Source organism: Dreissena polymorpha, chromosome 11, assembly GCF_020536995.1.
Source record: "Dreissena polymorpha isolate Duluth1 chromosome 11, UMN_Dpol_1.0, whole genome shotgun sequence".
NCBI lineage: Eukaryota > Metazoa > Mollusca > Bivalvia > Myida > Dreissenidae > Dreissena > Dreissena polymorpha.
In genome coordinates, this window is record NC_068365.1 from 77,376,281 (window position 1) to 77,390,545 (window position 14,265).

At 34.1% G+C, this 14,265-nt stretch overlaps 1 protein-coding gene across 1 annotated transcript in view; it reads left to right on the forward strand.

The window, feature by feature from the left end:
* LOC127849953 (uncharacterized) overlaps window positions 1-14,265 on the forward strand; it is a 28,448-nt gene that overhangs the window by 5,150 nt on the left and 9,033 nt on the right. The window contains exons 8-11 of the mRNA XM_052382693.1: window positions 1,883-2,005; window positions 3,297-3,320; window positions 3,702-3,734; window positions 6,250-6,405. Of these exons, the coding sequence (XP_052238653.1) occupies window positions 1,883-2,005; window positions 3,297-3,320; window positions 3,702-3,734; window positions 6,250-6,405 (336 nt within the window). The remainder of the gene's footprint in view (window positions 1-1,882; window positions 2,006-3,296; window positions 3,321-3,701; window positions 3,735-6,249; window positions 6,406-14,265) is intronic.

Sequence of the window (14,265 nt, forward strand, 5' to 3'; positions counted from 1 at the left end):
CGATTTTCATTTGTATTTTTATCGATACAGTTGATAACATGAAAAATGACAACTTTATTATATTGACCAGGCTATTACTTCAATATTTCATCCTATCTGTTATACTCGACCACCACCACTTAATGTTAATTCTTGCAAGGGGTATATGTATCAAAATGCGCATTCACAGCATTTTGGCTCGCATGATGGCTATGATAAATAAAGCCGATGTGAAATTCTTATTATATAACATTGTTTTCTTTTAACTTTTAAATAAGAAAAACAACAAATTAACACGTAAGTGTTTGTATAAAATGTATAAATCAATTAATATTCAACGAAATCACAACACCGTTATATCGGTATAAACGATTGCAAAATAATTCTAGTTTAAATTAAACAAAAGTCTATTCTCCATTGATTTGTAAAAATATCTGAGCTGATCGGTTCACATCCTTTCTTAAGATAAAACAATAATTGAGTAAGTTTGTGTGAACAATAATACAAATATGTCCAGCAAACGTCAAATTTGTTTACACCATTATATTTGACATTACATTTTGATTGCTTTGGTAAACATCGAACATCATGCTATCAGAAACCGCTTATAGGATTTTTTAAAATACTTGCACTGTAATTTTCCTACAAAAGCTTTTTTCATTCGTTTTAGAAGATGATCACGTAGAGGAGGGTGCTCGGCAACGTTCTTATATGGCTTGATCAAATTCTTGACGATATTTTGCAGTTACCTTTTAGCGGATTAAATAATTCACTTACATAACTGATCATTCAAATAAATAAATACAGGTATTTTCTTTCAGCTTCGGCAACTTTGTTTACTTTTCCTGCACAAACAACTAACACTGCTACTCCTTCAACAACTTTTTCAACTCCGACAAATTCTCTCCCGACAACAACTAACTCCTACAACTAATATCCAAATATTTCAACCTTAAAAAAAAATAAAATCGGTTTGACACGTTTAAAAAATGACGCATTATATTATATACAAGAACATTTACTCAGCTATTCTATCGTTTGAATAAGCGTTGCGATATAACAACTGTTTGATCACCATAAAAAGTCCAAATTTATAATTATATGAAAAACATTCACCATAATTAAAGGATAAAAGCATTGAGTGAGCATAAAAGAACATAGTTACACCTTACATAGAATCGTGAACGTTCACATACATACGCAGTTCAACAAAACAGGAACGATCACATACAAATTTGCTAATTTGCTATTGAACTTCGATAACGTAACTATGCAAAATACAAACACGTTTAACGTTTTGTTTAGGAAGCTCTTAACGACATTCAAGTGGATTGGGATGATAATTTAAACTTTCAACTTGTCTTGTAGTGAGAGAGGGTTAGTACGTGTATAAATAAAACTGTGTGTGCGTGTCTATTTCGAAGTTAATGAGGTCTTTCCGCGCTCCGGGCTGCATAATGTGAGGACCGAAGTTTTGTCGAATTTTGAATTCTAGCTGCAATTTGCAGCTATTTGTTTATGATTGAGATAGTTACAGCCTCAGGCGCGGAAGACCCTGTAAACTTCGAAATATACACACAAGAACAAATGAACGAGAAGTGAAAGGTCAGGAAATTAGCCCGCGATGTACAAGAAGTAACACTGTTAAGGATAGTAGGCATGTAAAGCAAACTCATGTAAAGTTTACACGAATCTGGAAAAATAAATAATCTATATGACGTGGTGCCAAACATGAAAGACAAACGTTATTATCACAAGTCCAATGAATTATATTTAAATGCGCCCGGAGTATTTTAAAATTTAATTTGAAAAAAAAAACCCACATGCATTCAGTTCTTTTGATTTTATGTTCATGATATCCAACATGTTAAGCCATTAATTCTTGAATTATCTTATTTCACAGCAACTACAACAACTACCAGAACAACCACAACAATTACACTCCCCACAACGACTACCACTCAAACAACTAAAACGAACGCCACCACCACCACGGCAACCAAAACGCCAGGTCTTACAACAACAGGTGTTACTGCTAGTATGAGTTATTTGGAACAAAATTAGCTACTTTTAATTGGCAAATATAGAATACACGTATAGTTTCACCTCTCTGTAAATAATATATTGCCTAACAAATGTTCTCTCAAAAACTGTGTACATGATATACGACAGTATCACAAACTTGGCGTGTAAAGTCTTTTGATTTGTAATAACTTTAAGGCATATATGTATTTGATCATCAGAACAATTGTTGATAAATGAAGTAACCCAATACACTATATCACTATTTACTTATATTGTGCAACTAATAATTTATGTTGTAAACACTCTCAACAAAATAATGGTCGAACCTTTCGCTGATTTAATTGATCGGATGCTTAATTGCAAGTTTCTATCTGGTGTATTTCCTTATTTAAATTTTAATATTTTGTGTTAGCTTCGAGCCCACCAAAACAAAGTGTCTTATTTACAAAACATCAGTAATCATTATTTATTGTTACTGAAGCCTTGATTTACAATATTAGCCTTAAGAAAGTTTGACGGAGATTCCTTGTATAAAAGTATATATATATAAGGCTTGTCCGGCTCTCATATTGGACCAACCAGCCCTCTGTCTCATCCCAGATTAGCCCATGCAGTCCGCACAGGCTAATCAGGACGACACTTTCCACCAATACGGGATATTTGTTATCAGAGACTTCTTTAATTGAAAAAATCCATAAAAGCGGAAAGAGTCCTCCTTTGTAAACCTATGCACAGGCTTATACGGGTCGATACTTTACGCACATGAATAAAGCCCACTTACCCCGGAGTGCTCTATTCTTGTTAATACTAGTTCAAATAAATTATTGTTCGTGCAATAAAAAATTATAGAGCTCAGATATGTAATCATAACACATTAAGGGCATGAGTTATGCGTCCGATAGAGAACATAATGCTGAATGACCTATTAGACATGATAATAAAATACTATGTTTGGTTTCTAGCAGTGATATATTACTAGCCCCATACCTTGTGCAAGCATCGATTAAACCATATTGAATACCACTAGAAGTCGTTTCCCAGATCATATTTAAGCCGGGTCATGGAAAATGGTTCACTTGCCATATTAGGCTAGCGTAGCTCCAGGCCATCTTTATGAGCTTTCGTATACTCTATAAAATAACGCAAGGCTTAGTGTTTTGATTAGCTGACATGATAACTCCTGACCAGCCTGTGCGAATGTGAAGGCTGATCAGGATTTCCGCATTTAGATATGGCATGCGAAATATGCACACATGACGCGGCCTATTTATTGTGACGTTGTGTCTTTTCAGTCAATCCTGACCAAGGCGGAAATGGTATGATTGTTTTGTACATCTTCAAAACACACATTTATTAGAAACAATATTTTGTATTAACTCCTTTTTTAACATACGCAGATACTCAAACATTTCAGCTTAATCTAATAGTAGTATTGCGAAGCACTTTAAGTTAACATAAAAACTTATTTCCTGCACGAATATACCAAACACCTATATACATTTTGTACTAACAACAAACCGAATCATTTTTATTAAATAATCCAAAACAGAGCTTCGCTGCATACGATAAATCGAGGTTTTGCAACGTATTGTGTAGATTTCTCACAACCAATTTTATAAATTACTGTTCATTAAAAGACCGGCGAAATATGATCAACATAGACTACTACTTAGTCACTTTTCTCTTGCAATTTACAGCCAATCCATCTCAGCACGCCGTGGGACCATCAGGTAGTTAAACGATATATGTGTGTGTTTGTGTTGTTTCAAAGTCTTTCTGTGATGATTTGCTAATTGATGAAGCTCTGAAAGCGCTCTTAAATGCAGTTGCACTTAAACGATTTACTAAATTCCTTTGAGAAATCCGAATAGTCATTTCTTAACAATTTTAAAATACTCTACCGTGCATTTATGAAAACAATTTAAAAATATAAAATATATAACGACGTATAAATGAAACTGAGTGAGTCTTTTGAAGTCGATTATTTAAGAAATTATGTGCGGCTTAGCGTTGGCGATTGCGGTATTAACCAACAGTGAGGAGCTCGGATGCGTTTGCTTAAATTACGTGGGAAATAGCGTTCCCATAACGTCAAAACACCACAAGTCGAAATGACGTCGGCTTGATTTATATATAGAGAATAATAGGTTAGTGTTGATTATAGATCAGGTTTATCATGCGAGGCTTAGAAAACAAAAAGCACGAGCCTTGGCGAGTGCTTTTTCGTTTTCGTGCCGAGCATGATAAACCTGATCTATAATCAACACTGACCTATTATTCTATTTATCCCACTTTTTATTCAGTAAACTTTTTTTATTTAAACAAAATAAGTTTTCACGAGTGTTTGTCGTACTTTGATAATGACTGTAGTGTAACCAAGGTCAGTGTATTACTCCGCGTTCCAAAAATAACCGCTGATCAAATAATCATTTTTTTTAAATCAGAATATCGTTCTGTAACAAAGTGTCGAGCGTTATTAATTACAATTTTAATCATATTGAATTGCAAATCTTTAAGTTTTATGATATCAATATGACATTAAGTTGTTATATACAAGGAACTACATCTGTTTACAACGTAGCCTAACACCACACACAATTCACTTTCGATATCAAACTATCGAGTCGATCACGAGGTGCACATTATTTGCTTCTTTGTTATAATATGTGGTTATTTCGTGACGAAATAACAAAGATAACTTGGATTTAAGCTAATTATATAATTAACATTTTGAATGTTGAAAGTGGCACCAAAGAATTGTGAGGCAAAGTTGTTCGAACGCTGGTGAACCGTGAAGTGACTGGGTGGGGCGAACATCAAGATCAACTTGTTCGACGGTAGACAGTGGTTGTCTAGGCTGCATTTCGGCCATAGTTTCGGTGCGTGAAGGTGTACAAGAGGAACTGTTGGATTGTTACATTTACTGGACTGAGCAAGAAGAATGAACACTTTTGCAGCTGTTCAACAGATATGTTGGAATAATTGGTTAAGGACTGGACATTTTTGTGCCCTGTTATTGCCATGGTTTCAGTGGGTGGATATTTGTATTTCGAAATTTTTGGACCAGGAATTTGCGAACTGAGTGGTTCGTTATTCTCTTGTGCTTGAGAAAGCCGGAGTCTTTTGCCATGGCCTTCAGCATCTGACCTAACTTGTTGACACCCAATTGTTGACGCAAGAATCACCGGGATGCAGTGTCATTTGTGCGTATTGCCAGGTAGAAAAGATGCTTTGAAGAAAAATCAGATGGATGCATATCCGAGTACAGCTTGTAAATTAACACAGGATTTCTTGGTCCAGACGATTGTTTTCTACGGTCAAAGGGGAGCAACTCGCACTGACTTCTTCAAAGGGGAGCAACAACAACAGAACCTATTTTGCATAGTGTTAAATTTACCTAATACTTGAGGTTTTAATAAAAATAAATGACAAAAAAACAAACTTTTTTTTGCTACTTTCCTTTGTTTTAAGGTCATTAAGATTGACAAACATTTGAGATTGTTTTTATTATTGATGCACTTGGCAAACACAGGTGACGAGGTGCGTGGAAAAAAGTAGTCCCGGTTCGGCAGTTGATGACGTCATTTCGTGCCTTGATTATAGCCTTGCCGTTGATTATAGATGAAATTTAATAAACGGGGCTTTAATCAACCGATTTCGCTGTAAAAGTGGGATAAAAACATTTTATGCATAGAATAGACGTCAAAGGTCGGTAATCCACAATAAAGAAATTATGCTTATAAATGAAAAATGAATACAATACGTAATCAAGCGTTTATTGTTTACGTAAATATAAAAATGATACAACTTATTTGGTTTTACTGCGATGAACTCAAATATATATGTGTAAATAAAATTGCCTGGATGCGTGTTTAATCACGTTCATGTCACTGGACGTGTACAGAATTTTTGGAACTACTTTCAACACAGTTTGCTCCGTTCACAATTTGTCTCAGGATAACAAACATGAATTTTCATTTTTTTTGTATATGGAATTCAAGTATAGGATCGCGGTAAAATGTATTATATTTACTATTTTAGTTGAATGCACTTTGTAAATTGTCGCTCGATCAATGTTTCTGGCTTGCTTTTTACCGTTAACTAATTACTAAAGATCTTCGATATTGCAATGGATATTTCACATTGACAAGGTTAACTTGGTGTGTATCCGGCAACATACCAGCCCTGAAACGCTTGAAATAATATTACATAGGTATGGTCTTTATGCCAACATTTTCATTTCAGATTGTTTCTACAACAGTATGGAGTATATGGGAGCTTACCGGCACACCTACACAAATAAACGCTGTATCAAATGGGAGGACATTGGTCGCCCCTTGGGCACATTCCCCGATGTGAATATTACATACGCGGAGAACAAATGTAGGGACCCGAATGGAGGTAAGTTTGATGCACATATGCTTAAAACAAATGGCATTTTGAACGTTGTGAAAAAAAATGTGAGGATATGACGAAAGTCTACCCTCCACATTACAGTTCTGTGGATAAATATTGATGACACTTGATAAGAATGGCAGAATGGTTATCATGAAAAGATCTAGTGCAATTTTAAATGTTGCTCAAATGCATTCAAATCCAATGCCATCAATTTTAGTTCTAAACAATTGCTGTACATTGAACTCATGCGAGGACCCTTAAGCCGAAATGCCCATATTGAATTCCTTTCTGTTTTGTTAATGCTAAAACATGAACAATAATATAACTAAGGTTGAATGGTGTTTATTTTAGAAATTGAAGTTCTCTATTTAAAGCCCATAAACACTCAAAATTAACGAATATTTCGTACAATGTTTCGAGAAAAAAGGTAAAAATATAAGTTTCATATAGCAATAGCCAAAATTTCAACGCTAGATGTGGTCGTGTAACATAGATTTCAAGAGATACAAAATGCTCGTATAGTGGGGGACATATTGTTTTTGCCCTGTCTGTTGGTCTGTCTGTTGGTTTGTTTGCTCCAACTTTAACATTTTGCAATAACTTTTGCAATAATGGTTTATTCAAGATACATTAGACATTACAGTCCATGAGTACACATGTATGTTGAATATATTTATACAAACAAAATGCATGCAAGTGGATATCAATAAATACAAGTTCATGACATGATTGATCATATTCAAACTATAAATGTTATAAACATACATTGTTAAAAGGATACATGTATTTCAACATAATGTTAACATAAATAGCGCTAATGACAGCGAGAAGTCAACTTTTCTGACATGTAACTTACTCAAAATAATATTTATAGACATTTCTTTGAATAAATGCTTTATGAACATAATTTGCTAAATTTCTGTTAATTGTATGGTTATCAGATTGCATTAACTCTATAAATTTTGGAATATTTGGTCTTTTCCAGTAATATTGCTTTATGTATTTTTGTCTAATATCATTGTATAAGGAACATTCAAACAAAAAATGAAATTCATCCTCCAAGACATTGCAATGTTGACATTTTCTTTCCTGGACTGGTATAGATTCTGATTTATGCCATCTGCCTGACTCTATTTCTAATCTATGAGAGGATACTCTTAGTCGGCACAGACTAAACCTAAACTTATCAATAGTAACATCATTTAAATAAGGCTGGAATTCAAATTTACAAAAAAGATTATAACTTACTGCTCTTGATGAATTACTCAGTTCAGACATCCAATTTTCTATAAAAGCATCATTTAATCTGGATTTAACAAGAGATAACAAGCACTTATCATCACCCACAATATTGAAGATAGCAACTTTATATTTCGCATAATCGTAGATATCAGTGGACGCTTGTGGACGCTTTAACTCTGTGGCGTATTAATACTGACAATTATAGGCTTAAACCGACACAAATTAAACTGCCTTGACAAAAATGAATAAAAGGCCCCACTCTTCATCGGCAAGTGAATGCAACACCGCCGAAACCAGCTATGTAGACTCGCCGGTTTTTGAAACGCCAAACAGCCAGCAAACAAAAACAGCGAGCAAAAAGAAAAAAAAGATAGAGCAAGAAAATCCTAAACAGAAGTCTATGGCTGATTATCTAAAAGGAAAACAATCAGATGATAAATCTGACTCTATCAGTATAGAAAAACATCTAGAGGACATCAACGCAAAACTGTCAAATGTTCTCACCAAAAGTGACACTTCGATCCTTAAAAACCTGATAAAAGACACACTTGAAGAGGTCAAAGATAAGTTTCTTGGGTCTCTAATAAAACGTCTAGAAATCCTTGAAGGCAACTTATTCGACCAAACAAAAGAAATTGAAACACTGCAGAAACTTGTGAAAACTAAAAACAATGAAATAGACATTCTTAAGCAGAAACTAGTTGATGCAAATCTAAAGCACGCCGAACAACTCAATGATCTTGAACAATATGGCCGCAGAAATTCAATCCGTATAGCGGGATTGCCTAGCGACTCCGAAAACCAGCCATCGGCTGCCGTTGCAGATGAAATGGCCTCGCTTCTAACCAAAAAGCTAGGAATGCCGATTGCAACAACAGACATTGATGTTGCTCATCGTCTGGGAAAATTTGCGAAAAATAAAAGCAGGCCGGTGATTGTAAAATTCCTAAGGCGACAAACAAAGATTGAGATAATGAAAAAGGCTAAGATGCTCAAAGGTTCTCGTCTATTCATTAATGAAGACCTAACTAAGCTCAACGCCGAGGTTCTGGCGTCGCTAAGACTCAAAGAACCAGATCTCATTGAAAGGGCATGGTCTTTTGAGGGCAAACTCTTCGTGCAATACCGGGGCAGCGATCGACGAGAGACTGTGTCGTTTGTGAAATATCAAGAATGGCTCGATAAACCGTGGCCTCAGAAAAATACCACTGCAAGTCAGACATACGCGCGAAAGGTGTCGGCCGGTAACAGTAACACAAAATAAACTACCTATCTGTGTAGTGATACTGCTGTCTTCATCATACGTTTTACTTTGTATGTGCTCTTACTTTTCTGTTGACGTCTTCACACGAAACAGACGAACATGGCTTTAAAAACATTATAGTGGCCCGAAAAGTTATCTTTGGCAAATGTTCTTTTTATACACTATATAGAAAATATGTAGCTTGACCGAATAGATTAACTTTTTATATGTGAACGTTTTACCTTGTATGTGCTCTTACTTCTCTGTTTGCGTCTTCACACGAAACAGACGAACATGGCTTTAAAAACATTATAGTGGCCCGAAAAGTTATCTTTGGCAAATGTTCTTTTTATACACTATATAGAAAATATGTAGCTTGACCGAATAGATCAACTTTTTATATGTGAACTCTCATAAACCACCAAGATCCAAAATATACAATTTTACATGGGGCTACTGCTATAGATGTTATATACGCGCTTAAAACTCACTAATTTTGATGCATTCCTTTTACTTCAAATCTGTTTAATAAGGTGCTAATATTTTTACTAATTAAATCTTAAGTCTTTTATTATACACCATTAAATGAGGGAAAACGATCCATCACATTTATAAATATTCAACTATAATAACATTGTGTCTAGACCTTATATTGCAAGAAATTTCTCTTATGAAAATTGAATGGGTATTTTTGATTGGTATATGCTTTTTAAAGAGATATAAAATAATAATAAGGTGCTAATATTTTTACTAATTAAATCTTAAGTCTTGTATAATACACCATTAAATGAGGGAAAACGATCCATCACATTTATAAATATTCAACTATAATAACATTGTGTCTAGACCTTATATTGCAAGAAATTTTTCCTTATGAAAATTGAATGGGTATTTTTGATTGGTATATGCTTTTTAAAGAGATATAAAATAATAAGCATGCGTACTTAAAACGTTTCCTTCTGCGTGTAAACATTTGTTCTATGTTTGTTGTTAAAATGTGTATATTTTTAAACTGTTTGTTGTTTTGCTTTTTATAAGTATGTAGGGCTTGTACACACACACAAATCGTATACAAACAAGCACACACGCACATACTCACACGCATACACACACGCATACACACGCATACACATTTATAAATATTCAACTAACATTGTATTTAACACATTCTTTTTTAACAAATATCCTTTCTAAATAGGATATTTATAACATGTACTTTTGATGGGTATATGCTTTTTTAATTAGATATGAAATAATATGCATGAGTACTTAAAACATTTCCTTATGCGTGTCCCTTTTGTTCCGTTTTTGCTGTTTAAATGTGTATATTTTGTAACTGTTTGTTGTTTTGCTTTTTCAATTATGTATGGCATTGAACACATAAAACCGAACACAAACCAGCAAACACGTACGCACACACGTACGCATACACGCACACCTTTTGTTCCGTTTTTGCTGTTTAAATGTATGTATTTTGTAACTGTTTGTTGTTTTGCTTTTTCAATTATGTATGACTTGAACACATAAAACCGAACACAAACCAGCAAACACGTACGCACACACGTACGCACACACGTTCGCACACACACACACGCACGCACGCACGCACGCACGCACGCACGCACGCACGCACGCACGCACGCACGCAACACACACACACACCACACACACACACACACACACACACACACACACACACACACACACACACACACACACACACACACACACACACACACACACACACACACACACACACACACACACACACACACACACACACACACACACACACACACACACACACACACACACACACACACACACGCACACACACACACACATACGCACACACACACGCATACACACGCATACTCATTTATAAATATTCAACTCTGCTAACATTGTATTTAACACATTTCTTTTTAATAAATATTCTCTCTAAATAGGATATTGACAACACGTACTTTTGATAGGTATATGATTTCTTTAAAGAGATATGAAATAATATGCATGAGTTTTTAAAACGCTTCCTTTTGCGCGTCCCTTTTTGTTCCCTTTTTGCTGTTTAAATGTGTATATTTTGTAACTGTTTGTTGTTTTGCTTTTTTTCAATTATATATGGCTTGCACACACACAAACCGAACACAAACAAGCACTCACGTACGCATACACGCACGCACGCACGCACACACACGCGCGCACACATTCATACGCACGCATACATGAGCGCGCAATCACACACACAAGCACACGCACACACACACACACACACGCATACATACAAGCATACGCACGAATACACATGCGCATACACACAAGCATACACACGCATACACATTTATAGATATTCAACTCTACTAACATTGCATCAAACACATTTTTTTTAACAAATACTCTTTCTAAATGGGATATTTTCAACTTCATTAAAAAATAGTGTAACTACATACCATTATGCTTGGAAACTAACTTTTTGCTCTATATTTCCCTTCTTTATTTGGAGAGGTTTTTTTTCCATATAAAAGCATAGAGCGCTTAAACTAATTTCGCTTTCGTTTTTAGGTTTAAATGCTCAATAATGCTTAAAATGCTATCGATGGCTTTGCCTGTTATTACATCTTCCGTATATTTCAAGAATTGTAGTTTTTTCCCTATGAAACTTGAAGGTGTATTTTTGATGGGTATATGCTTTACACACACCCGCAAGCACAAACACGAAAACATACGCACCGAAAGAACCCTCATACACAATGTAATAGTTTTTATTGTTTTGTTAGTATTAAATTAAAACACCAATCTTCGGTGTTATTCATATACGTTTTTGTCTCACAGATCACAATCTTAATTAACTTGCGTATTTCCAGTGTACGGAAGTGCGCTTTTTTGTCTTTATTGCTAACAAGTCGTTTATTTTATTTTTTCTCTCTTTTGTGATTATTTCTTTTTTCTTATTCATGTATATGGAATATTCATTCTTTTGTATCCCTTATTTTTGTTTCCTATTTTTATTTGTTTGTATGAACATCTTATGTCTTATTATAGAGAGCAACTGGACATATTTTAAAATAGAAACTTACTGGACAAGCACATACAAATTACCATTCACATCACCCTCCACCCACTTAAATGATTAAATTATGTACTTTAAATGTTAAAGGATTAAACAATAAAGACAAACGAATAAAAATCTTCAAACGGTTAGACGAAAAAAAATATAGTATATGCCTTTTACAAGAATGTCATTTGACACCTACTTTCGCACAAACCTTAAAAGATGAATGGGACGGAGAAATCTATCTCAGTGGAGAACATACTAATAAACAAGGCATTGCCTTTCTGATAAAAAATAATATAGGGGTCACAGTCGATAACTTTAAGGAAATAATAATTGGTAGACAAGCAAGTATAGATATCAAAATACACGAAACACAAATAACACTAATCAACGTCTACGGCCCTAACATAGACGATTCCACATTTTACGAAACATTACAATCCTTTATAATTAATAACCAAGATAAAAATATTATAATCGGTGGTGATTTCAATACTGTCCTGAACCCATTATTGGATAAAAAGAATGGAAACCTTTATACTCATACTAAAAGTAGAAACATTTTAAATAACATAATTGTAACCTACAATATGATAGATATCTGGCGTACAGTATACCCAAACGAGAGCAAATTCACCTGGCACTCAAACACAAAACCAACAATATTTTGTAGATTAGACTATTTTTTAATATCTGAATCTCTTTGCAACATTATTGACACATGTAACATAAAACCAGGATTTATGACTGACCACTCTCTAGTTGAACTTAAACTCCACAATATACAACCTGAAAGAGGCCCAGGATACTTTAAAATTAACAACAGCATTTTATTAGATACACAATATCAAACACAAATAAAACAGGAAATATTAAATACAGTTCAAAATAATAAAGATGCAAACCCAAACACCTTATGGGAAGTAATTAAAGGAAATATACGTAACACAACAATTAGATACACATCATTTAAACAAAAAGAAACACACAAACTTGAAACTGACACCATCAAAACCATTGAAACACTTGAAAAACAATTGCATCAAACAAACACAAATGATACCACCGACATTGAAAATGAAATAACATTAAAAAAACAAATATTAGATGGAATCTATCATACACATCTCAATGGAATAATACTAAGAGCGCGTGCACAGCATGTTGAACACAATGAAAAAAATACAAAATATTTCGCAAACATTGAAAAACGTAGAAGTGAACAAAAAACTGTACACAAATTAGTAGTCAATGGCAAAGATATAACAAACAGAACTCAAATACTAGAAGAACAACGTTTATTTTTCGAAACCCTCTATAAAAGAAAAAATGTTGAAAATAACACCCTTTTTAAAAATACACATCACGCTTTAAACCAGGAGAAAAAACAACTGTGCGACGGATTGCTTAATGAATATGAATGTGGATTAGCCCTAAAAGAAATGCAAAATAACAAAAGCCCAGGATCTGATGGCATCACAATCGAATTTTATAAAATATTCTGGAATGATATAAAAACACACCTAATTAATTCACTTAACTATTCATTTAACAACGAAAACTTAACTACGCTACAAAAACAAGGTATTATATCACTTATTCCAAAACCTGGAAAAAACTTAGAATCATTATCAAACTGGCGCCCGATAAGTTTACTTAACAATGATTATAAAATTGCAACTAAAAGTATAGCAAACAGAATAAAAAAAATATTACCATCAATCATTTCAAAATCTCAATCTGGTTTCATAAAAGGACGTTACATTGGTGAAAACGTTCGTCTTATCCAAGAATGCATAAACTATTTCAACAATTCAAATAATCCTGGTCTAATATTCTTTGCAGACTTTGAAAAGGCATTCGATTCGCTTGATCATTCATTTATGTTCTCTTGCTTAGAAAATATGAACTTTGGTGAAAGTCTCATTCAATGGGTCAAACTATTCTATACCGATACTAACAGTATAATCATTAACAATGGCTTCTTTTCAAACAGTTTTAACATCGAACGAGGGGTTCGACAAGGATGTCCACTCTCATCATCCCTATTTATTATTTGCATCGAGTATCTATCACATCACATCCAATCAAATAAACACATAAAAGGCATATCACTAGAACCTGACGAAGAAATCAAACAATCCCTATTTGCTGACGATGCAACTTATTTTTTAAATGACAATTACGATTCTTTCCATAACCTTATAGAGTCACTAACCCTTTACGGAATGACATCGGGTCTTAAACTAAACAAAAGTAAATGTACTGTGCTACGAGTAGGTAAATTAAAACAAAGTAATGTTCAATATAATAAAGAAATGAA